Source organism: Neovison vison, chromosome 14, assembly GCF_020171115.1.
Source record: "Neovison vison isolate M4711 chromosome 14, ASM_NN_V1, whole genome shotgun sequence".
In the NCBI taxonomy this organism is placed as follows: domain Eukaryota; kingdom Metazoa; phylum Chordata; class Mammalia; order Carnivora; family Mustelidae; genus Neogale; species Neogale vison.
The window spans coordinates 32,263,994-32,290,519 of NC_058104.1; the positions used below are offsets into that span (position 1 = coordinate 32,263,994).

Genomic DNA, 26,526 nt, shown 5'->3' on the forward strand with positions numbered 1-26,526 from the left:
TGAGTAAAGCTTCTATAAGCATCCCTGTGAAAGTTTTTATAGGGACATACGTTTTTCAACTACTTTGTGTAAATACCAAGGACTGTAATTGCTGGACTGTATGTTGAGTTTTGTAGAAAACTGCCCAATTCTTTTCTATTCAAAAGTGGTTACATATTTTGCATTACCACCAGCAATGAATGAGGTTTCTTTTGCTCTATATACTTGTCACATTTGGTATCATTAGTGTTATAGATTTTGGTTCTGATAGATGTGCAGTAGTCTCTCATTGTTATTTTAATTTACATTTACTGAATGATATATGCTATGGAACATTTTTTCATATGCTTATTTGTCATCTGTATGCCTTCTATGGTGAGCTGTATGTTAAAGACTTTGGTCCATTTTAAAATCAGTTTTCTGTGCTACTTGGCAATTATATACATCTTCCCCTCTCCAGATTTAATATATAATTGGCATAAAACATTGTAAAAGTTTAAGGTGTACAGTCTGATGATTTGACATATGTTTATATTGTAAATGATTACCACAATAAGTTTAGTTAACACATATATCACCTCACATAGTTTTTTGTGTGTGTTGTGAGAACTTTTAGATTTATTTTCTTAGCAACTTTCAAATATGTAATACAATATTAAGAACCACAGTCACCATGCTGTACCATATATCCCCAGAATTTACTCATAACTGGAAGTTTTTGCTTTTTGACTGTTTTCACCTATTTCTCTCACTCCCATCCCTTGTCTAAGCACTCACCAATCATACAGTATTTGTACCTCTGTCTCTCATTTATTTTACTTACCGTAATGCTTCGAGTGCATATTTTTGATATTGTTATTGTATTTCCTTTTTATGGTTGAATAATATTCCATTACATATACATACCATACTTTCTCTCTCTCTCTCTTTTCTCTTTTTTTTTGAAGATAGAGTGTTTTTATTTTTATGTATCATATTTTCTATATCCATTCATCTGTTGATGACAACTTAGGTTGTTTCCATGGCTTTTGCGAATCTTGCTGCTATGAACATGGCAGTATAGATGTGTTTCTGAAATAGTGATTTCATTTCCTTTGGATAAATACCCAAAAGTGATATTGTAGTGTCATATGGCAGATGTGTTTTTAATTATTTGAGAAATTGCCAGACTGTATTCCATAGTGGCTGAACCAGTTTGCCTCCTTGCATGGATAGGGTCACAGGATAGGATCCATGGCCAGTAGGCCTCATTGGCTTAGGATCCGAATCAGGTAGAGCTGTTTACTTGGCTCTCTGGCCAGATGGGGCCACCTGCTCAGGTCAGCCTGGTTCTGGGATTTTCATAGTGCTGTCTTGACTATGGATAGTTACTAGCTGGTCTTTTTGGAGGGCAAATGATGTTGGGAATGACTTAGGTCACTGTCTTATATATATTATTTTAATTAAATGTCTTTCTAAAGTCTTTACAATTTTTAAAGTTTGGTTGTCATATTTTTAAAAGATTTTTTAAAAATGTATTTATTTGACACAGAGAGAGAAAGCACAAGTAGGCAGAGAGGCGGGCAGAGAGAGGGGTGAAGCAGGCTCCCTGCAAAGCAGAGAGCCCGATGCAGGGCTGGATCCCAGGGCCCTGAGATCATGACCTGAGCCGAAGGCAGAGGCTTTAACCCACTGAGCCACCCAGGCGCCCCGGGTTCTCATATTTTTATTTATATTTTTATTATTGGCTCATAGCAATGCTTTATATATTCTATATATTCTGGATATGTCTTTTGTTAGAAAGTTTTTCTCCTCTTCTTTGGCTTTCCTTATTTTCACAATGGTATTTTTTGATTAGCAGAAATTTAATTTAATTTAATTTAAATTTTGATGAAGCCCTCTTTTACAGCTTGTAATTTTTTCATTCACTTTAGGAAATCTCTGTGTGTCCAAGGCCACAGAGATATTCTCCTATCTGTTTTCTTATACTTTATCATTTAGCTTTTATGCTTAGGTCTAGGAGCCCTTCTTCCTTCACACTTTGAGATCCTAATCTAATGTCTTTTTGTGGAATTTCTAAACCTTCTATGTTTTTTTGCCTTTAAAATGGTAAGCGTTGTTATTTTAAATTTTAGTACAGATAACTTCACCCCAGATGTAAGGAGTGCCAGATATTATATGCAGAAAATTGCTTGGAGGAATAGCTAACTCTACAGGATGTTTTTTTTTTCCAGAAAGGATTTATTTTCTTATACCAGGTACCTGTAGGCCTTTGTAATATGGGATACCTTCATCTGGTATCAAAGATTGAAATTTGAAATTGCCCTGCAGTTCCTGGGAAAGCCAGTCTCCTTCACTAACATCATTATTTATAAGGTGAGGTCCTAAAATAATGTCTCTTCTTCCAGGGCCTGAATTTTATCTCTCTCCCTGGTAGCTGCAAGAATTGAAGTCAAGTTTTCAAGATCACACAGATACTAGTAGAGCTGGGAATCAACCTAGACAGTCCAACTTCAGCTCCTGGGTTATTAATAGCCCGCTATGCCACCATACTATGAAGGAAGGGTTTAATTTGTTATGTTTCCCATTATATACCTACACTTAACATGTCACTTAATATTCAGCAAATATTTGTGAAGAATAAGAATGAATCTGTTCCCATTAGTAATGTTATTAATGGAGGTACTTTCAAAACTTGGTAATTGTTGAGTGGCATTTTGGGATTGTAGTTGTGATGTGATTTTACATACCATTTTTAAAAAGATTTTTATTTATTTACTTGACAGACAGAGATCACAAGCAGGCAGAGAGGCAGGCAGAGGGAGAGGAAGGGGGGAAGCAGGCTCTCTGCTGAGCAGAGAGCCCGATGTGGGGCTTGACCCCAGGACCCTGGGATCATGACCTGAGATGACGGCAGAGGCTTTAACCCACTGAGCCACCAAGGCGTCCCTCCGTTAAGTGCTTGGTGCTCAATCCCAGGACCCCAGTCTCACAACCCGAGCCAAAGGTAGAGAGGCCTTAACCCACCAAGTCACCCAGGAGCCCCTGCATACCATTTTGTCTTTTTGCTGATGGTGATGATTTTTGGGTGTTATTTCTTAATTAGTGTTTTGGTAATAATTGGGAAAAGTACTGGTCAAATTTACCTGGAAACTTGCATCAATAACTTACTGAACTTTGTTTTGTGCTTGAAATTTTATAAATATTAGAAACTCAGAAGTTACTGAGTAAGGATGTAGGGCTAAAAAGCTTCTCAAATATTTCAATGTTTATTGTTTCTTTTTGTCATCCTTTAAGCTTGACTAGAAAATGAAGCAATTCGAATTTAAGTAATTTGTCTAAAATTTATATTTTGTTATATAATCTTAATTTCTTTTTTGTAAAATCTTTACTCCCTTCATAGAGTTGAAGAATGGATTTCTTATGGTTTTACAAATTTATGGCTCTTCTGTGGAAGAATTTTATTTTAAAGGTAAGTTGAGCTATCTATAGGATTTTTGCAATATCTAAGACACCATAATGGGAAAATTCTTACAACCTGATCACTGTATTTCAATTTATATTATTGTATTTTTTTTTTTTAGAATTTTTTTTTAAAGATTTTATTTATTTATTTGACAGAGAGAGATCACAAGTAGGCAGAGAGGCAGGCAGAGAGAGAGAGAGGAGGAAGCAGGCTCCCTGCTGAGCAGAGAGCCCGATGCGGGACTGGATCCCAGGATCCTGAGATCATGACCTGAGCCGAAGGCAGCGGCTTAACCCACTGAGCCACCCAGGCGCCCCTATATTGTTGTATTTTTGTCAGTTCTATGGCTGGGGCTATTTCTTCCAAATACGAAGAGTCCTCATAGCAGAATGACACGTAGAAAGGAGAGGAAAAAATGGTTCAGGAAATTACTGCTATTATAGAGTGAAGCTGTTCTTTTTTTTTTTTTGGCAGCTATGTATCTTCTTTTAAGAAGTGTCTCTTAGTATAAAACAATTAGACCTTTGCAGAGGTAATGAACTCATAGGACTTTAACATAATCTTTTTTTTTTTTTCCATCTCCTAGAGACGGCAATTGGTGGCATTAATTGTGGAATTCATTCTAACATTGCTATTTGCTAGCACACTTTTGTTAACACGCAAGTCGTTGATTATAAAGAAGTCTGGGCCTTTCAATTACTCTCTTCAGCCTGTTGATGAGTTGCCTGCATTACTTGAAATGGCCATCACTTTTCCTGGTCAGTGGGAATTGGCTTTCGTGCCTTCCAAAAGTGTTGTGGTGAAGAACATCATTGAACTGGTGAAAAGGGATTTACACTATAATTTCTCAGGTTAGAAATTAAAGTTTTTTGAAAAAAATGTATTATTTTACATTTTAAATTGGGTTTCAGTGAAGACACATGTATAATCTTTTAACTAGACATTAATCTCCCAAGTAAAACATTGTAGGATATATCCTTATAACCAGATAGTAACCTCCTAGGTATAATATTATACATTTTATTATACTTGAGCGTTAAATTCATATAAAATATTTTCTCCTAGAGCCCAAAACACATAGTAATATTTAAAAATTAGATAATCAACTTATATTATTTTAGGTTACTATCCAATTCTGTGATACTGTCTTCCTTGTATTCTGTGATACTGTTTCTGGTTGTGCTTCTTAAGCCTGGTAAGTATGACCCCAGGGTTATATATGATGGTGTGCCAAAGGAACACACAGCTTAAGCATGAGCCCTCATTCTAGATGTACTCCCAGTGGTCAGTTATTTCAAACACTGTTCATATAAAAATGTTACAGAAGATGTAAATGAATGCATTAGAGAAGACTCAGGTTATGTACAATTATCTTAAACGGCCCCAAGTGAGCTTATCCTCACATTCTCAGTTTTTCTCCTCTTTCTCCCAGGGAGAAGTGCAGTCAGAAGTTGGGTGAGCATCTCTCTGGTGCCTCTTCCTTTAAATACACACGTGTATTCAGTAGTGTATTTTTTTTTCAACTTTTTGTTGTCTGTCAAGGATTTGAGGGTCCTTGAGAGTAGATGCCATCTGAAAACATAACTTAAAAAAAACAAACGGACATTGAAGCAGAAGAATGCATATACTGATAATTTTTTAAGTATATAACACAAATATCCCAATAAATGTAGTGCTGGAGGCCACTTTGGGTTACCCAGAATATTTCATAATTTCTCTCTGATTTCTTCTTTGATGTGTGGGAGTCTTAAAAATATATTACTTTACTTTAAAATATTTTGAATTTGTTGTTATCTTTCTGTTTTTTTAAATTTCTATTTTAATTTCCTTGAATCAGTATATTCTAGTATTTCAGTTTGAAATTTTGAGAATTTTTTATGCCCACATTAAGGTATATTTTGAAAAATGTACCATGTACATTTGTAAAGACTGTGTATTCTGTAGATTTTGTTTATAGTGTTATATAAATGCCACCCAGGTAAAGTTGCCAAGTTGATGAATCATAGTGCTTTTCAAATATGTATTCTTACTATTTTTGTCTGCTTATTCTCTCAGTTATTGAAAGAAATATTAGCATTTCTAGTTAGGTGTTGTTAGTATTAAATAGATTATGTGTGTTTGTATGTGTGTGTTTGTTAAAATTTCTTTTTGCCTACATGTTTTGAAACTTGGGTCATGTGAATTGTTGAATTGTTTTTAGAAGTATTTCCTATTCCGGAATTTCCATTTGTCCTGTTTTTAATAGATTTCAGGTCTCCAGAGAAATGTTCTAGCTTTATTAACCCTACTAACAATAGTTACTTTATTTATTTATTTTTTTTAGATTTATTTATTTATTTATTTGACAGACAGAGATCACAAGTAGGCAGAGAGGCAGGCAGAGAGAGGAGGAAGCAGGCTCCCTGCTGAGCAGAGAGCCTGATGTGGGGCTTGATCCCAGGACCCTGGGACCATGACCTGAGCCAAAGGCAGCGGCTTTAACCCACTGTGACACCCAGGTGCCCCAACCATAGTTACTTTAAAGTCACTGCCAGAAAGTTCTGGTATCTAGATTACTTGTGTATATTTTTTTCTCTTCAATCATTGAGTTCTGATTTATAGCATATTTTGTATATTTTTATTGAATGGCAGGTGTTGTGAATTAAAAACATTAGAGGCTCTTGAGGGTACTTGTTTATCCATAGAGAGAGTTAAGTTTTCTTCTGGATGACTGCAAACTGACAGAGCATCTTGATTCCATCGACGTCTGGTTTGGGGCTTTGTAAGGAGCGCTCTGTTTCACTTTTGTCTTTACTTGTGCAACTTATCCCTTGTCCTAGGGCATGGCTCTTCTAGGGTGTTACCTAGAAGCCAGAATATTCATGAAGGCTCCTCTTCCTTTGTGGGGCTTGAACTCTATTGTCTGGTTCATCAATATTGCCTACCTGCTGTTACTTTCTTGGTTTCATGATCTGAACTTAGGCAGTTTCAATGGGAGGTTGACTGGTGACTTCAGGGGAATTTACAAGGCGATTTTTCACTTCTTTGCTATTTTCTTGGCAGTCTCAACTCTCACCTTTTTTCTTCAGCCCAGTAAGTCTGCAGTTTTCCGCAAATGCTTTCAGGGCGAATACCAGGGTGAATATGGCACTCACCTTGTTCACCTCCCTTTTTCAAGCTATGTAAGTCCATAATTATTCATTGCAACATTATTTATAAGATAGAGAAGCGACCAAAGTGTCTACCAACAGATGGATACATAGAGAAAATGTGATTATTCAGCTACAGAAAAGAAGGAAATCCTGTCATTTGTAACAGTATGTCTGTTTGGAGGACATTATGCTAAGTGAAAGCTGGACACGGACAAATACTATATTATCTCACTTATTTTGTGTTACCTAAAAATGTTGAGCTCACAGACACAGAGTAGAATCATGGTTTCAGAAGCAAAGAATCATGGTTGCATTGAAGTTGAGGGTAAGTGGAGAAAATGGGGAGATGTTGGTCAAATATTACGAACTTTCTGTTATAAAGATAAACAAGTCCTGGCAATCTAATGTACATGGTGACTATAGTTAACAGTATTGTATAGTGATATGAAATTTACTCAGAGAGTAGATCTTGCAGTGGTCTCACAAAAAAAGATGATAACTATGTAAGGCAATAGGTGTGTTAATTAACCTGGTTTTGGAAATCATTTTGCAATGTATGCAGATCTTGAAACATCACATTGTTCATCTTAAAATCATGTTATACAACCTACATATATACAATTTTAATTTATCAGTGATACCTCAATAACTGGCCAGAAAATTTTGAAAATAAAGTAAGTGGTAACTGTGTGGTCATGGATGTATTAATTAGCTTGATTTTGGCAGTTATTTCTCAGTGTATACATCATCATCATCATGTTTCGTACCTTAAATACATAATTTTTTGTGTGTCATGTGTTTCAACAAAGCTGGGGAAAAAATAGAGCCACCCAGGTAATAAATGAAAATAAATAAATAAGAAATTTCCCTCTAGTTCTGTTTTCTGGGAAATCTAGGCAAAGACACGTCTTAGCCTCATAAAGTACTCAAAACTCACTCTCCCTTCCTTTCTCTCTCACACTTCTCCTTAAGCAGGTAATACCTTTCCTGAAGCTCAGTTAAATTAATGAAAACAGACCGGTGGGTCCCTCCTCAGTCCCTCGTCAACCATGGCCAGGCAGTTACAAAGACCTGTGGCTATTCCCACAACATTCAGTGGTTAAGGCAAAGAGATTGGGAGGTTTCCTGGGACATAAAGGGTGCGCGGGTGAGATGGATGAATTAGGCTTAGATGCAGAAGTAGAGGCTACGTGCCCCAAAGTGTGCCTGGTTACCTGCTTGTACACACTTCACTTTGTTGACAGTGTACTTTCAATATTAGATTCTATTTCCGGCTGTGTTCCCAAGTTTTGTTTTGTTTAACTTGGTGGACTTTGTTTTTCCAGCTTTAATCATTTGAATTCTCTGAGGACTTTGTTTTATCTTGCTTCTGGTCACCATGTGTAGGTGCAAATCTGATTCTGGTCCCTGAGATCCTACTCTTACCTTTGGGATTTATAGCCCAGCTGTGCTCACCCTGAGAAAAGTGTGGCATACTTGGCATTTCCCAACCATACAAAAAATAATGATTATGACACATAATAACCTCAAATATCAAAGTTGTGAAGTTTCATTCTTCTACTTCTGAATATTTTTAAATCGGGTATTATAGATTCCATCTTCTAAGACTTTGAATAGATTGCATGGATCAATTTTGTTATTTCCTTCCAAGGTAGAAATTTCAAAACACATTGGAAATATCCCTCTTCCTTACCTTATTTCACTATGCAGTTATTATAATGATTAGTCATATTTCAAACTTTTTGATAAAACTTTTAAAACTCTTTTTTTAAAGATTTTATTTATTTATTTGAGGGAGAGTGAGAGCATAAGCGAGAAGAGGGGCAGAGGGAGAGAGAGAAGCAGATTCCCCACTTAGCAGGGAGTCCAGTGTGGGGCTCCATCCCAGGACCCTATGACCTTGACCTGTGCTGAAGACAGACGCTTAACCGGCTAAGCCACCCAGGCACCCAAAATTTGTAAAACTCTTAAAAAAAATTTTATGCATTCCTAATATCTGTTAGTTTGTTATGCCAATGATTGAGCAGCAGTATTTTGAAATTAATATTTTGATAGTTTTTCATCCGTGTAAAGCGTTTTCCCATTTTATAGATAGAAAAGGCAGTCAGATAGTTTGCCTTTATGTGGGCAACTCATGCATTTGATTCTTTTCTCTCTACAGTTCAAGGGTTTTCTTCAGAAAGAGATTTTGAAAAGTATGTTAAGCAAGAGAAAAACTCTAAAAAAGTGTTGGTTGCTATTATTTTTGACCATGAGTTCCAAAATAGCAACGATCCTCTGCCATTTAAGGTAAGAAGTTTTTAATGTAGAAACGTCATAAGTGTACTTTATATTTCTGAGGCTTAATGAAATAGAGGCGAATTATTTCATTTATTAAGTTCATTTATTAAGTGGGGAGACTGCAACTTACCTATAGTCATGCTGCTTGTACATAGTAGAGTAGAGATTTAAATCCATATCTAATTTTTGTGTCGATGCCTTATTTAGCCAGAGCTTTAGGTAGATGGGAGAAGAATTGATTTCACCACATAGCAGGTTTTCTCCTTATAAATCATAATCATAGGAGACATTGACCTTTACCACTGGATCTAATATAGCTGCTGTCTCCAACTCTGGGCGTGATGGTGAAGTACATGCACATTTCCCAGGTCAAAAGACCTCAGGTGTTAAAGCAGATGCATCTTCACCAGGATGGAACACAACATGAAAATGTACCTCTTTCTTTTGATCAAATCTCATCATTTTTCTCCAAAATCTAAACCTGGAACACAGTATTAAGGCTTAGCCAACCAGAATCAGAATTAGGACATAGGCAGATTCTGAGATTCTGATAACAACTTCCAAGAAGAGAGATGAGGACTGTGCTTTGAACTTGGCATCCCTGATGTTGAGGGAAATAGCCAAGTTATGTTACAGATGTATGCACAGGGCTATAATTCTACATTTAAGATACAGATGGTTGTCAATGGAATGAAAAAGTGAAGAAAATCCCTGGGTCATAAATATAATTGTAAGTATCTTGTGTTCTGTCCCATCATTCCCTCATTCTTTTCATGTTTATTAAATTCCCTCAAGTCACTGATTCAGTGTAAGTGATGCTGATGTAGGCTCATCGGTGTATACATCGAGTGCGGTCAAAATGTTTTTGGTACAGTTTCAGACCTCACCTTGTACGATCTCCCGACTGTTCCGGCCCCTTAGCTGATTCTTACCTTTAACACTGCTACTGTGAATTGCTCTACAGTCGCTCTCCCAACCACACCCACCCCTTCTTCATCTTCCCATAAATGTCCTGTACATATTACTATTACTGAATTTACGATAGTGTAACATATATATATATATGTCTCAACTAGAATTTGAGCTCCTTGAGGAATAGGTGCTATATCTTAATCTTTGAACACATAGTAAGTGCCTAAAACTTTTGTCTTGGTAACTTGAGTGTATTAATATTTACCTAAGTTTATGATATCTGTCTGCCCCTCCTGGTGTTACTGATTTCTCTGGTCTGATCCCTGACTTTAGGCAACCGCTGGACCATTTGCTGTCTTGCAAAGCGACTTAGATCCATCATGATCTACCTTGAAGTTTAGTTCTCTAGAGTTAGTATTATCTTTTCATTTAATAATGAAATCATGCAGTATTTCACTTTTATACTTTCACATATCTGTCTTCATGTGGGATTCTTTCTTAGGTTCTAATCACTTTTAGGAAAGGAAGAGATTTTCCTTTTGGAACACTTGGCTGCCATAATGGGAAGAGAAATTAGCAATACCTTTCGGTATGTTTCATTTCAGTATGCATGCCACCTGTCTATTTTGGGAAGGAGACATTGGCAATGGTGTGCATTGTTTGCTTACCACAAACCCACACTAGCCACACAGCAAGTCTGCTCCGTTGGCTGATGTTCAGAATCTGCTTAGTGCTCGACTCTGCCTCAGAATCATACATGTGCAATTTTTCTTTAACTTCCTTTTGTTTCTCATTCTCACTTACTTATTTTTTCACTTACAGATATTGTTTCTTTTTGCTCCTTATAGGTAAAATATTTTCTGCGTTTCAGTAGTTTTCAGAGGAACAAGTATGTGACTTTTTTCCGAACGGACGGCTGGGAAACAGGTGTTCTCTTTCCACCTTTTCCTTCTGCGGGACCCAGAAGTCAAAGTAATTCAAATGGGGGACAGCCTGGTGAGCCTATCTTTAGTTATACTTATTTTAATATCCAAGTAATAAAAAAAGAACCATCGCTAGTTTATACCTTCATTTCTTCAAGCTTGTGATAGAAATTTGTTAATTTTTAACTTACTATATTGCTGGTGATTTCTTTATTTAAAATTTTCAGCATCCAAAAGCTTGTGTAAAATTTCTGTACATTGGAACAATGTATTTTTATGCAGGTTCAGCTCAACTCAACTAAACTCTCGGAATTTAAATGGTCAGCTCCTCCCTTTAGGTGTATGACAAAGGAAGGGACCGGCATCTTTAAGAAAACAGAACAAACAATTATATACTTTAGTGTCCACTGTTCGTTTCACCACAATTTCTGACATAAGATCCAAAATTATAGGATATGCAAACAAGCAGGAAAATGTTACATAAAATTAAAAGAAAAAAAGAGTCAGTATAAGTAAGTGGACAGATAAGCTAGATGCTGGAATTGGCAGACAAAGAGTTTAAAATAATTTTGAGTATTTTGATGTCATGTTGTTGTTAGCAAATATTCTCTGATATAATGTGATGAAGAGGACACTTTACCTCTGTAAAACTTGTAACTCTGTTAGTGAAAAAAGATCATTCAAATACAAAATACAGAACGTACTCCAAAATACATGCCCAGTATTCTTGAAAACTCTCAAGGTCGTGAAAAACAAGAAAGGATAATAAAGTTTCATAGATCAGAGGAGACTATGGAGACATGACAACTAAATCCAATGTAGTACCCTAGGTGGGAACAGGAAAAAAAAATGACACTGGGGAAAAACTGGTGAAATCCAAACAAAGTTTGTATAAACTAGAAATTGTTTTGTGTCAATACTAATTTCTTAGTACCATGTACCATGGTAATATAAGATGTCATATTTGGGAATCTGGGTGCAGGGTGTAAGTAATATTTTTCAGTCTTTTTTTTTTCATTATTGCCAGAAAACGTATTACTATAAAAGAAAAAATTGACAGATTGAACTTCATTAAAATTAAATATTTCAGCCCATGTGAAGGACTCTATTAATAATAAAGAGTAAGGTGGGACCCAGAAAGGAGAAAATGTGACACAGATTCACGTTCAAAATCTATAAGGAAGTTATGTTGATGAACAGAAAATTCAGTTTTTAGATGTTATAGCATTGCCAAATCTTAATAAAAGTTTTTAAGTGTTAGCTCATTTTTATACTAAACTTATGTAACAGTAAGTAGCTATTTGCATATTGCGACATATTCAAAGACCACACTGAGTAGCTCTGCTTTTGTGGACATCAGCTCATGTAACTCACTCAGTATGAACTTCACTTAATTTTTCAAATTAAGGGTACAAGGGTACAGAATTAAAGTCTTTTCCTATGCTATAGTTTATTCAGTTCTCATCCAGTTTATTGAAATTGCAGAAAGCAGCTCTGTAATTTCACACAATATTTTACTTTCTAGGAAGCTGGGAATTAGGATCCTTTTAAAAAAGAATCTAAAAAAACCCACAAATGAGCAAACAAAAAGCAGAATCAGACCTACAAATACAGAGAACAAGCTGATGATTGCCAAAGGGAGGGATAGGCAAAGTGCGAGAAGGGGAATGGGAGATACAGGCTTCCAGTTAAGGAATGGGAATAAAAGGCAAAGCACAAGGAATATAGTCAATTGTACTATAATAGCATTGTATGGTGACAAATGTTATCCACAGTTGTGGTGAGCACAGCACAATATATACTCATATTGAATCACAACATTGTACACCTGAAACTAATGTAACATTGTGCATCAAACATACTCAAGTAAATAAAAATTTAAATAATAAAAAATATTTATTGTGTATTTTGTGGGGAAACCATAATAGCTGTGAAATTTAGACCATTTTAACAGGAGCCTCTTCACAATAATTAACTTTGTTGTTTCTGACATACTTTAGTTATGTTTTTCTTTGTTCATTTCAGCTATTTCTTGTTCTGTTGTACTTAGCAATCCTTGTTTTGTCATTTAGGGTACATCACTGAAGGGTTTCTGGCAATGCAGCATGCCGTGGATCAGGCCATCATGAAATATTATAACCACACAGCTACACAAAAGCTATTCCAAGATGTCACTGTCTTTGTTCAAAGATTTCCATATCCAGAATATTCTCATGATTACTTCTTTACCTCTTTTGGTATTGTCATCCCATTAGTAATATTATTTATCTTCTCTATGAATCATCTTACCCTCATTCAGTCTATTGTGTGGGAAAAGGAAAAACGATTGAAGGTAACTCTGCTTTTCTTGTGGTAAATAGAGCTTCTGGAGAAAAAGCTGGGTCTGTAGCATAAATTGGAGGCTGGATTATTTCTACCCACTCAGCCCTGGTAGATGGTCATGTTTCAGTAGCAGCCAGAAAGTGAACACTGATTTCTCTTGGCAATTTTCTAGAATTTTGTTTTTATTGGAGTTCTTCGGTTTTATTTCTAGAAGACTACTTCACAAGATTATTGCAAATAGAATTTAAATGCCAAATCTCTAAAATCCCTCTGGAATAGCTGAGTTGCAAAGACTTAATCAACTGGACTAATGGAATTATCTTGATGAATTTAGATGCAAGTAAATTTCAAGATTCTGTAAATCTATGATTAGTTTACCTGAGGTTTTTTTTTTTCTAAATGACCTCTTATTTTCCCCTTCAGAATTTGTATGTCTTGGTAGAGACCATATTGTGTTATGGCCAGAGGCTTTGCTGTTCAAAATACAGTCATTTAACCAATGATTAATTTATAATTAATGTATGATTATTAGCATATATAATTATAAGTAATACATTATTATTACATATTTAATATATATGATATGCAATAATATTATAGTATAAATAGGAAGAGATGATTTATATAATTATATATAATTGATTTATTGCCTAATTTGTTTCAGGAACTCTGATAGATCATAGATTTGAATCCTATCTCTATTATTTTTTGACTCTGACATGTCATATAATTTTCTAGGCTTTTTTCTCAGCTATAAATTGAGTATAATAATAACAACCAATTTGGAGGGCTGTCGTGATAGTAAGTTAGATATTGTGTAAAAAATTATCACCATCAAAACAGCTGGGCCTGATGTTGTGAGGTGGAAAGGAGGAAATAGCAGTTGAGGGTTTGGTACATAGTCAGGTACCTAGTGAGTGTTCAATAGCTATTAGATGTGGCTGTTAACATCAGTCATCTCTCCATTTCACTTATCTCCTGGTGTAGTCTTAAATCATGTCATTTTTCTCTCTTTCCTCTCTTAGTGGCTGCACCACTTCACAGATCGGCCTCACATGGTTTCTCACCATCACCTCTTCTCACTCCAGGCTCTTTTCACACATCTCCTCACCCTTCAGCTTTCCTCTGGATCTACCTTGTACATTGTTGCCAGGGTTATTGTCCTATAACACACACAGATGGCTATAAATAGATTTTAAGGTTGTATTTATCTTTGTTCTCTCCTGAATAAATTCCACTTAAGCACATACATTTTCTAATATTTGGCCTCTGCCTACTCCTTGTTTTGTTGTTATTGTTTACAAATAGAATTTAAATGCCAAATGCTGTCAAACATCTCTGGAATAAGGAGAACTACAAAGAAATAATCTACTGGATTTGTGGAGCTGTGTTAGATACAAATCAGTTCCAAGATTCTATGATTCTGTGATTGAAGAAGAAATTTCTTATGGAAGTATTGTTGACACACAGTGTTACATTAGTTTCATCTGTACAGCATTGAACACATTTGCACATTATGCTATGCTTAGGACAGGTGTTAACTACCATCTGTCAACATGAAACACTATTACAATACCTCTGACTCTATTTCCTATGCTGTACCTCTCGTCTCTATTACTTACTCATTTGATAACCGGAAGCTGGTAACTCCCACTCCCCTTCACCGATTTTGCCCATACCCCCCACTCTCCTCTCTGGCACCCAGCAGTTCTCTGTATTTATAGAGATGTCTTTGTTTTTGTTAATTTGTTTGTAGTCCATCTATAGTTGAATGAATAAAGAAGATGTTGCATAGAGCTACAATGGAATATTAGCCATTAAAAAAAGAGATCTTGCCATTTGTGACAGTATGGATGTCATTACTTTTTGATGTCATGTTCAGTGATTCATTAGCTGCATGTTTTTAACTTCTTGAGGAACCTCCATACTGTTTTCCAGCTTGCATTCCCACCAACAGTGTAAGAGGGTTCTCCTTTCTCCATATCCTTGCCAATAGTTGTTTCCTATCCGGTTAATTTTGTACATTCTAACTGGTGTAACGTGATACCTCATTATGGTTTTGAATTGCAATGACCTGACAACAAGTGATGTGGAGCATTTTTTTCCACGTGTCAGTTAGGCACATTACTATGTCTTCTCTGGAGGAGTGTCTGTTGATGTCTAATGCCCATTTTTTGACTGGATTATTTGTTTTATGAGTGTTGAGTTTGGGAAGTTCTTTATAGATCTTGAATATTAGCCCTTTATCTGTATTGTTGTTTGCAAATATCTTCTCCCATTCCATAGGTTGACTTTTAGTTTTGTTGACTGTTTCCTTTGCTGTGCAGAAGCTTTTCATCTTAATGAAGTCCCAAAAGTTCATTTTTTATTTTTGGTACCCTTGCCTCTAAAGATGTGTCTTGGAAAAAGTTGCTGCGGCCAAGGTTGAAGAGGTTACTGCCTATGTTCTCCTCTAGGATTTTGATGGATTCCTGTCTCAGATTGAGGTCTTTCAACCATTTTGAGTTTATCTTTGTGTATGGTGTAAGAGAATGATGCAGTTTCATTCTTCTGCATGTGGCTGTCCTGTTTTCCCAGCATCATATATTGAAGAGACTGTCTTTTCCATTGGATATTCTTTCCTGGTTTGTCAAAGGTCAGTTGACCATAGAGTTGAGGGTCAACTTCTGGAGTCTGTATTCTGTTCTCTTGGTCTGTGTGTTTGTTTTTGTGCCAGAACCATACTGTCTTGCTAATTACAGCTTTGTAATTGAACTTGAAGTCCAGAATTGTGATGCTTCCAGCTTTGGTTTTCTTTTTCACCATTCCCCTAGCAATTCGGGGTCTTTTCTGGTTCCATACAAATTTTAGAATTGTTTGTTCCAACTCTGTGAAAAATATAGATGTTATTTTGATAGGGATTGCACTGAATGTATAGATTGCTCTGAGCAGCATAGACGTTTTAACAATGTTTATTCAGCAACGTGGCAGGATACAAAATTAATGTACAGAAATCAGTCCCATTTCTATACCCTGAACAGTGTGCCTGAAGAAAGAGAAATCAAGGTGTTTATCCCACTTACAATTGCATAAAAACCATAAGATACCTAGGAATAAACCCAACGAACAAGGTAAAGGATCTGTACTCTAGAAACTACAGATCATTTATATTTCATTTTTAAAATATTTTCATTGAAGTATAACATACATACACACAGAAAAGTGCACAAATCAGAAGTATATATATTTTAATCCATTCAGGCTACTGTAATAAAAATATCATAAACTATATAGCTTATAAGCAATAGAAACTTATTTGTCTCAGTTCTGTGGCCTGGAAAGTCCAAGAACAAGGTGCCAATAGATTCAGAATGTCTGATGAGAAACTGCTCTGCTGTTTGTAGATGGCCTCTCATTGATCACTGTCTTCCCATTAACAGAAGAAATGTCAGCTTTCTGGGATCTCCTTTATAATTCATGAGGATTCATGAGGGCTCAGTCCTCACCACCTAATTATCTCTCAGGGGCCCCACCTTAACGTGCCGTCACACAGGGGACTAGGTTTTCAATTTAGGAATTTTGAGGAGATACTAGCATTCAAACTTTCATGAAGAAAATATGCCCATTTTATCATGACCCCCGTAAGAAATAAAATACTGCTAACACTCTAGAAGTCTTCTTGTGTATGCCTCTGAACATTTTCCCCAAAGTACACACTAACCTGATTTCTAATATTATGAGTTAGTTTTGTCTGCCTTGACCTTGATAAACGGAATCATGCAGTGTATAATGTTGTGTCTGTGATTCTTTCAGCTAAATATGTAGCTGTAGTTCATTTATATTCATTGAGATATATGAGTTTTAAGAGTCCATAATATGACTATCACAATTTATCTATTTTCCTCTAGGGTTTGGAGTTAGGATATTCTAAGTAATTCTTCGGGGCGCCTGGGTGGCTCAGTGGGTTAAAGCCTTTGCCTTCAGCTCGGGTCATGATCTCAGGGTCCTGGGATGGAGCCCCGCATCGGGCTCTCTGCTCAGCGGGGAGCCTGCTTCCCTTCCTCTCTCGGCCTGCCTTTCTGTCTGCTTGTGATCTCCATCTCTCAAATAAATAAATAAAATCTTTTTAAAAAAACCACAATATAAGTAATTCTTCTATGAATATTTTACATATTTTTTGCTGCATGTTAGATTGTGCATATTTAACTTCAGTATATAGTGCTAAAGTTTGCCAGTAAAATTTTGCCGATTTTCACATCCATTAGCAATGTATGAAAATTCTGTTTGCTCTACATTTCACCAGAATTTTTTCTAATTTTATCTAATTTTCTAATTTTTTTAAATTTATGGGACTGTAATGGCCTCAAAAATGTAGAGATCTTTCACTTTTCATTGTTTTAATTGTTAAAGTCTTTCACCTCCTTGGTTGAGTTCCTAAATATTTTACTCTTTTTTATTTGAGAGAGAGAGAGAGACCACCATCAGGGTAAAGAGCAGAGGGATGGGAAGACTCCCTGCTGAGCAAAGAGCCCCATTTGCAACTCGATCCTGAGGACTTGATCCTGGGACTCCTGGATCATGATATGAGTTGAAGGCAGACGCTTAACTACTGAGCCACAGGAGCACCCCATAGTTTTTAAAAAGATTATTTATTTATTTATTTATTTATTTAACAGAGACACAGCAACAGAGGGAACACAAGCAGGGGGATTGGGAAAGGGAGAAGCAGGCTTCCCCCTGAGCAGAGAGCCCAATGTGGACTCAATCCAAGGACCCTGGGATCATGACCTTAGCCAAAGGCAGACGCTTAACCACGAGCCACCCAGGCGCCCCAGCACCCCATATTTTACTCATTTTGGTGTTCTTATAAATGGAATTGTTTTCTTTTTTTTTTTTTAAGATTTTATTTATTTATTTGACAGAGATCACAAGTAGACAGAGAGGAAGGCAGAGAGAGAGAGGGAAGCAGGCTCCCCGCTGAGCAGAGAGCCCGATGCGGGGCTCGATCCCAGGACCCTGAGATCATGACCTGAGCCGAAGGCCCTGGCTTAACCCACTGAGCCTCCCAGGCACCATGGAATTGTTTTCTTAATTTCCATTTTAGATTTCTTATTGGTAGTGTATAGAAATTCAACTGATCTTTGTTTGTTGACTTTGTATTCTTCTACTTTGAGGAGTCATTTTTAGTGTGGAATCTGATTTGCATGTAACATTGTCTCATCTACTTGGATGCCTTATATATATTTTTTTTTTCTAAATTGTCCTTCTCTCATTGTGTATTTTTTACTTCTTTGTCATAAATTAATTGGCCGTATATGTGTGAGTTTATCTCTGTGCTCTCTATTCTGTTGCATTGCTCAATGTTTTAATGTCTGTCTTATTGTCTGTTTTAATGACAGTACTGTACTGTTTTGGTTACTATAGATTTGTAATATAGTTTGAAATCAGGAAGTGGAATGTTCCAGCTTTTTTCTTCTTTCTGAAGATTGCTTTGCCTATTTGGGGTATTTTGTGTTTCCTTATAAATTTTAGGATTGTTAGGGGTACCTGGGTGGCTCGGTGGATAAAGCCTCTGCCTTTGGCTCAACTCACGATCTCAGGGTCCTGGGATTGGGCCCCGCATCAGGCTCTCTGCTCAGCGGGGAGCCTGCTTCCCCCTCTCTCTGCCTGCCTCTCTCCCTACTTGTGATCCCTCCCTCTCTTTCAAATAAAAAACAATTTTTTTAAGGATTGTTCTATTTCTGTGAAAAATGACATTGGAATTTTGATGGGGATTGCATTGAGTCTGTCCATTGTTTTGGGTAGGACATTTTACCAATATTAATTTTTCTAATCCACAAGCATGGTATACCTGTTTATTTGTTTGTGTTGTTGTCAGTAGAGTTTTCAGTGTACAGATCTTTCACTTCCTTGGTTAAATTTATTCCCAGGTATCTTATTCTTTTTGCTGCATTTGTAAATGGATTTTTTAAAAATTTCTCTTTCTAATATTTCTTTATTAGTGAATAGAACTGCAATAGGTTTTTGTATTTTGATTTTGTATCCTCCAACTTTACTGAAATTGTTGATTAGTTCTAAAAACTTTTTTGGTGAAATTGTTAGGGTTTCCTGTCATGTCATAAGCTAGTAATTCTGATTTGCCTCCATTATTTCTTTCTTGCCCAGTGGCCCAAACTATAGTATATTGAATTAATGGGTTATTAATGGTGTGTCTTTCCTACAGTTAGGTTTCCTTTAATTGCTCTCGACAGTGTTTCAGTTTTCAGAGTAGAAGTTTTATACTTTTTTAAAAAAATTTTATTTATTTACTTTAGAGAGAGCAGTGGGAGGGGCAAGGGTAAAAAGAGATACTGAAGCAGATTCCCCACTGGGCAAGGAGCTGGATGTGGGACTCAGTCCCAGGCCCCAAGATCTGAAACCGAGAGTTTGCCGCCCAACAGACTGAGCCGCTCAGACACCCCAGAAATCTTGCTTCTTTTGTTAAATGTAATTTGTCATTTTCATTGGTTATGAAAACTTGCTAAGTAAGTCTGGCCATAGCATTGATTGCAAGGAACCATTTATCCCTATTTCTGTCCCCTGTGCATAATAAAGTGGACCTTTGCCCATTTTTAAGAACTTTGGAAAGTATGCAAATTCATTCATTCATTTGTCCCTTCAACAAACATTTATTAAACTCTTTGTATGGGCCAGGCACATACGGATAGGCATAGTCTCTGCCCTCTACCCTAGAAGAGCTTATAGTTACAGATTTTAATGTTGGTACATCAGTGAAATTCAGTAGAAATATTTAAAATAGCCTGTGAAGGCTCATACCACTCATTTGAGTCTTCTTATCGGTTTTCTACATTATATGCTTAGCTAAACTTTTTTATGTTCTTTTGATAACACTTGAAATAAGTATTTCTTTGAAGAATATAGTTCATAAAGATTATTTCTAAAACTTAATTTTCCCCCTTACTTTTTTTCATGGTTTTAATGTTTGCTTCCATTTTTTATAATTTAATTAAAATATATTTACATTATTTAATACCTCCTAGAAGAGGGCATGAGAAAAAGAAAGGGGATATTAATCTAAACAGTTTATAGTTTTATTTAAGAGTTTTTCATACCTGAGCAATATCAGGTAAGTTTTTGGTGAGATCATCTGTAGGCTTATAAGCTTCATAGCATTGCCACATACTAGCTGAGTAATTTTAATCAAGTCATTAATTTCCTCTTCTATAAATTGGGCATGATAATATTTCTTTTTTAAAAATTTTTTTTTTTATAAACATATATTTTTATCCCCAGAGGTACAGGTATGTGAATCGCCAGGTTTACACACTTCACAGCACTCACCATAGCACACACCCTCCCCAATATCCATAACCCTACCCCCCTTCTCCCACCCCCCTCCCCCCAGCAACCCTCAGTTTCTTTTGTGAGATTAAGAGTCACTTATGGTTTGTCTCCCTCCCGATCCCATCTTGTTTCATTTATTCTTATCCTACCCCCTTAACCCCCCATGTTGCATCACCACTTCCTCATACATGATAATATTTCTTATTTTACCAATTTTGATTGTGGCAGAAATAAATCAGATAATCTTTGTGAATACATTTTGTATAATTATGTTGTTTTACATGATGTTTGATTTGTGTGAACTCTTCCACAGGAGTATCTGCTCATGATAGGACTCAGTAATTGGATGTTCTGGGCTGCCTATTTCTTCACATTCCTCTCTTTGTATTCAGTTATCATCCTTTTGATGTGCATTATTTTCTTTGCCAAGGCAAGTGTCTATTTCACTGTAGTATGATATAGCTAAACTTCAAGAGGAAAAACAAGCAACGTGGTGTGGGCCTAATAGATTCAGGTTGTCAGGAAGTGAACGTGGGCCTACTGTTGACACCACTCTGGAAATTCAGGAGCTGCTTAGTCTCTCAGCATACTAAACTTACTAAACATACTAAGTCTAGATGTGTGGACCTTTTGTAGTTAATGAATTGTTTCCTCATCTCCCTGGAGTTTGTCATTTCGTTTCCCTAGGACCATTAAAATGTTTAAAGATGTTTCATTTCTCCTCTTTTGTTTTACTGTGATGCCATATAGAGTATGACTCAACTGGCTTCCCGATTGTTTTGTTAGATAGAACCTGTGCCAGTCATCCAGCACAGTGACCCATCTCTGGTCTTCGTCTTTTTGCTGTGTTTTGCCATCGCCACAATATTCTTCAGCTTCATGGTTAGCACGTTCTTCAATAAAGGTGAGACTGAAACTCCTGGAAAAGATAATTAGTGAGACAATGGGGATAATATTTGGAAGCTTCTGAGACCTTCATTTGCTATCTCATCTGGAGCCTCTGTTTACATTCTAACTAAACAGATAAGTATTGTAAGCACATGGAATGATAAAAGGGAATGAAGGGAGCAGTGAAAATTAATCTAGCATAGTATACATGTGAAAAAGGATGAAAAAAAAATAACGTCCTACATGAGTATTCTTTTTAACCTTTAACTGCCGCTTTTTATATGGTATCGATTTAACTATCCAGCAGGAGTGGTAATGATGGGGATGGCTTCTGTATATTCTATTGGAGGGAATAAAGTCTGTCAGAATCTGATGATGATCTGGAGTATGTAAAGAGAAAGAAAACAAAAAAAATTGCTTGCCTGAAAGAAAGGGCCTGTGTACTTCATTAATAGATCTTTATTGTGTGTTTGCTGTGTATTTGAAATACAGTGTATGTCCCATACAGCTGACACTGACCTCATGGATGTGCATATCATCAGCCCAAAAAATTACTTGATAGGACATGCAGAAAGCAAGGAAAATTTATGAATCATAGTATGTATAGGAAAAAAGGATTAAAATACTCCAACTCCATATAAGATCGAGATAAACCTAATAATTCTTCCTATAAAGGTTACTTTTTAAACATTTTTGAAAGACTGGAAGATTGGAATGGGTTAGGGTTAGGGTTGTACTGGTACAGTATCTAATAAACAAAGGCAATTGAAAGTTGTTTCCTTGCTTTTTGAAGGCTCTCATGCCAATAGCAGTCATGACTTTTATTTTTAACTCTATTTCATTTTATTTTTCTCTGTATATTATCATGAGTATTGATAGTTAATGGGGACATGACCACATGTACAACCTATAAGCAGCCCAAACAAACAGATACAACCAACCAACCCTGGAGGTAAAGAAAAGTGGTGTGTCGATCAATGTAAGGCAGAATGTGTTAAACCAAAGAGAAAAATGAGATAGTCAGAAAACAGATACTTTCATTTTCTGTTTCTGGAATTATGACAGACTCAACATTTAGAGCATTTTTATACGTGTCTTTAGCTTATATGTATTAGACTTCAACTATGGTACATATGTAGAAAAGGAATTGCTGGGTCATAGGGTTTGTAAATGTCCAACTTGACTACCTGTATCCAACACTTCCAAAGTGGTTCTGTGCATTTACAGCCCCGCTGGAAGAAGATGAGAATTCCAATTATTCCACATTATTGCATACTTATTACATCAAAATTTATTACATCAAACTTTTATTTGTGCCATACTGGATATGAAATGCTATCTTATGGCAATTCCAACCTGCATTTTCTCACTTACTATGAAGCTGTGTTTGTTATTAATATTGGCCATGTATTTCCTTTTCTGTAAAATCTGTGCATTCATATCTGTTATGATTATTGATTTGCAGGAGTTTATACATATGTTCCTGCTACCTAGTTGCAAATGTGTAGTGAAACTTATCCCAGTTTGGAGCTTTCAGCGTGTGTGTGTGTGTGTGTGTGTGTGTGTGTGTGTCTTTTAATAGTTACTAATTTTAATACAACCAAACATTTCCTTTACCGATCTTTTCCTTCATAGTTTGTGATATTAAATATTTCAGTGAAAAAAATTTTCTACTCCAATGTCATAAAATTATCTTCCTGTGTTCTTTTGGGTGTGATATGATGTAGCAAATTGACTGTTCTCCCAAGTGCTTAGGCAGTTGTCCTAGCAACATGTGATAAACAGTTTACCTTTTCCTCACTACTCTGCAATACCTACTCTGCTGTCTGTCAAATTCCCACTCGTGTGCATTTCTTTGGAGGTGATCCTTTCACTGAAAGAGAAATTAAGAAAATGACCCTGTTTACACTTGCCCAGAAATAACAAAATGCCTAGGGATGAATTTAACCACAAAGGTGAAGGACCTATACTCTGTAAACTATAAAACATTGATGAAAGAAATTAAAGAAGATATTTGCAAATGACACTATAGACAAAGGGCTGCTATCTAAGATCTATAGAGTTTCTCAAATCCAACAGCCAAAAAACAGATAATCAGTATAAAAAAAAATGGGCTGAAGACATGAGCAGACACTTCTCCAAAGACTTACAAATGGCTAACAGCCACATGGAAAGTGTTCATTATCATTAGCCATCAGGGAAATTCATATCAAAACCACATTGAGATACCACCTTACACCAGTTAGAATGGCAAAAATCAGCAAGGCAAGAAACAACAAATGTTGGAGAAATTGTGGAGAAAGGGGAGCACTCTTACACTATTGATGGGAATGCATATTGGTGTACCCACTTTAGAAAACATTGCGGAGATTCCTCAAAAAATTAAAAATAGAGCTACCCTGTGACCCAGCAATTGCAGTACTGGGTATTTACCCCAAAGATACAGATGTAGTGAAAAGAAGGGACATATGAACCCCAGTATGCCACAATGTCAACATATGCATCAATGTCCACAATAGCCAAACTCTGGAAAGAGCCAAGTCCCTTTAACAAATGATGCTAGGAAAACTGGACAATTACATGCAAAAGAATGAAACTGGACCACTTTCTTATACTATACACAAAAATAAACTCAAAATGAATTAAAGATGTCTGGTCTCTAAGCGGACAGGAAAAATGCCCAACATTGTTGACCATCAGGGAAATGCAAATCGTTAACTACAGTGAGATATCACCTCACACCTGTCAATGGTTAAAATCAAAAGCAAAAATATCGAGTGTTGGTGAAAATGTGGAGAAAAAGTTGGTGCTTTTGGTGAGAATGAAACTGGTGTAGCCACTCTGGATAACAGTATGGAGGTTCCTCAAAAAATTAAAAATAGAACTACCCTATGATCCAGTAATTCCCCTACTGGTATTTACCCCCCAAAATACAAAAACACTTAATTCAAAGGGACAAATGCACCTCTATGTTATAGCATTATTAACAATAGCCAAATTATGGAAAAATCCCAAGTGTCCATCAACAGATGAATGGTTAAAGAAGAGGTGGTTTATATATACCATGGAATATGATTCAGCCATAGAAAAGAATGAAATCTGGCCATTTGCAACAACATGGATGGAGCTAGAGAGAATAATGCTAAGTGAAATAAGTTACTCAAAGACAAATACCATATGATTTTACTCACATGTGGAATTTAAGACACAAAGGACAAAAAATAAAGGAGAGAGAGGTAAACCAAAAACAGGCTTTTAACTATAGGGAACTAACTGAAGGTTATCAGAGAGGAGGTGGTTGGGGGATGGATACAATAGGTGAATGGAATTAAGAATACAATTATGATGAGCACTGATGTATAGAATTGTTGAATCAGTGTTTGGTAAACCTGAAACTAATGTTAATTATACTGGAATTAAACATTAAAACCTTTAAAAAAAATGGTGCTGTATTCAGTTTACTAGATTTTGTTGATGACTTTTGCATTTGTAACTCACAAATTTTATTTTCTTTTGATGTCTTTCTCTGACTTTATTACTTGGGTTATTCTGACCTCAAAGAATGAGTTATGAAGCATTCCTTTCTCTATATATTTTGGAAAGTTCGCGAGGGATTGATGTTCATTGTTCTCTAAATTTCCATATAATTTACCAGTGAAACCATTGGGTACTTTGCTTTTAAAAAAAAAAAAGAGAGAGAGACTTCATTTATTTATTTGAGAGAGAGCAAGCATGAGTCAGTTGAGAGGGGCAGAGGAAGAGGGAGAAGCAGCTCCCCACTGAGCAGGGATCTCGACACAGGGCTTGATCCCAGGACCCCAAGATCATGACTCTAGCCAAAGACAGCAGTTTGATGGGCTGAGCCACCCAGACGTCCTTGGTACTTTGCTTTTTTTAATTGGAAAAGTTTTTGGAATTAATACAATATCTTTGCTTGTTATAGGTTCATTCAGATTTTCTGAATCTACTTGAGTTAGTACTGGTAGGTTCTGCATTTCAAAGACTTTGTCCATTGCATCTAGGTTATGTAATTTCTTGGTTATTATTAATATTTATTATCATTACTTTCAAGTCAGTATGAAAATCCATTGAGTTGTCTTTTTTAATTTAAATTTTGTTAGTTAACATATAGTGAAATATTGGTTGCTGGAGTAGACTTCAGTGATTCATCACTTACAAACAGCAGTCAGTGGTCATCACAAGTGCCTGCTTTTTTTTTCTTTTAAGATTTTATTTATTTATTTGACAGAGAGAGGGAGATCACAAGTAGGCAGAGAGGCAAGCAGAGAGAGAGAGAGGAGAGGAAGCAGGCTCGCCGCTGAGCAGAGAGCCCGATGCTGGGCTCAATCCCAGGACCCTGGGATCATGACCCAAGCCAAAGGCAGGACTTTAACCCACTGGGCCTCCCAGGTGCCCCACAAGTGCCCTCTTTAATACCCATCACCCATCTAGCCTATCCTCCACCCACCTGCCTCCATCAATGCTCAGTTTGTTCTCTATCAGTAAGAGTTCCTTATGGCTTGTTTCCCTCCCTCTCTCCTTTTTAAAATTTTTTTCTTTTCCTGCTTTCCATATGTTCGCCTGTTTTCCATCCTAAATTCCACATATCAGTGAGAACATACGGTATTTACCTTTCTCTGATGACTTACTTTATTTAACATAATACACTGTAGCTCCATCCATATTGTTGCAAATGGCAGGAATACATTCTTTTTGATGGCTGAGTTATATGCATATTGTGGCTATCGTGGACATTGCTGCTATAAGCATTCTGCTCTTTTGAATCACTGTTTATATCCTTTGGATAAGTACCTAGTAGTGTAATTGCTGAGTCATGGTGTATTTCTATTTTTAACTTTTGTGAGGAACCACCATACTGTTTCCCGAGTGGCTGCACCAGTTTGCATTCCCACCAACAGTGTAAGAGGGCTCCCCTTCTGCACATCCTCATCAACATCTGTTGTTTCCTGAGTTGCTCATTTTAGTCATTTTGACAGGTGTGAGGTGGTATCTCATTGTGGTTTTGATTTGTATTTCCATGATGCCCAGGAGCATTTTTTTCATGCCCGTTAGCCATCTGTATGTCTTCTTTGCAGAAATGTCTGTTCACATCTTATGCCCATTTCTAAACTGGATTTTTTGGTTTTAGGGTGTTGAGTTTAATAAGTTCTTCATAGATTTTGGAAAATAGCTCTTTATCTGACATTCCATTTGTAAAAATCTTCACCCATTCTGTACGTTGCCTTTTAGTTTTGTTGATTGTTTCCTTTGCTGTGCAAAGCCTTTTATCCTGATGAAGTCCCAACAGTTCATTTTTACTTTT

General features: G+C 36.4%; 1 protein-coding gene across 1 annotated transcript in view; it reads left to right on the forward strand.

Annotated features, from left to right (window-relative positions):
* The first annotated feature begins 3,370 nt into the window (after positions 1-3,370).
* Positions 3,371-26,526, forward strand: part of LOC122895519 (phospholipid-transporting ATPase ABCA3-like) — a 112,273-nt gene continuing 89,117 nt past the window's right edge. The window contains exons 1-7 of the mRNA XM_044232960.1: positions 3,371-3,430; positions 4,011-4,275; positions 8,717-8,844; positions 10,596-10,743; positions 12,743-13,002; positions 20,629-20,745; positions 21,102-21,219. Of these exons, the coding sequence (XP_044088895.1) occupies positions 3,371-3,430; positions 4,011-4,275; positions 8,717-8,844; positions 10,596-10,743; positions 12,743-13,002; positions 20,629-20,745; positions 21,102-21,219 (1,096 nt within the window). The remainder of the gene's footprint in view (positions 3,431-4,010; positions 4,276-8,716; positions 8,845-10,595; positions 10,744-12,742; positions 13,003-20,628; positions 20,746-21,101; positions 21,220-26,526) is intronic.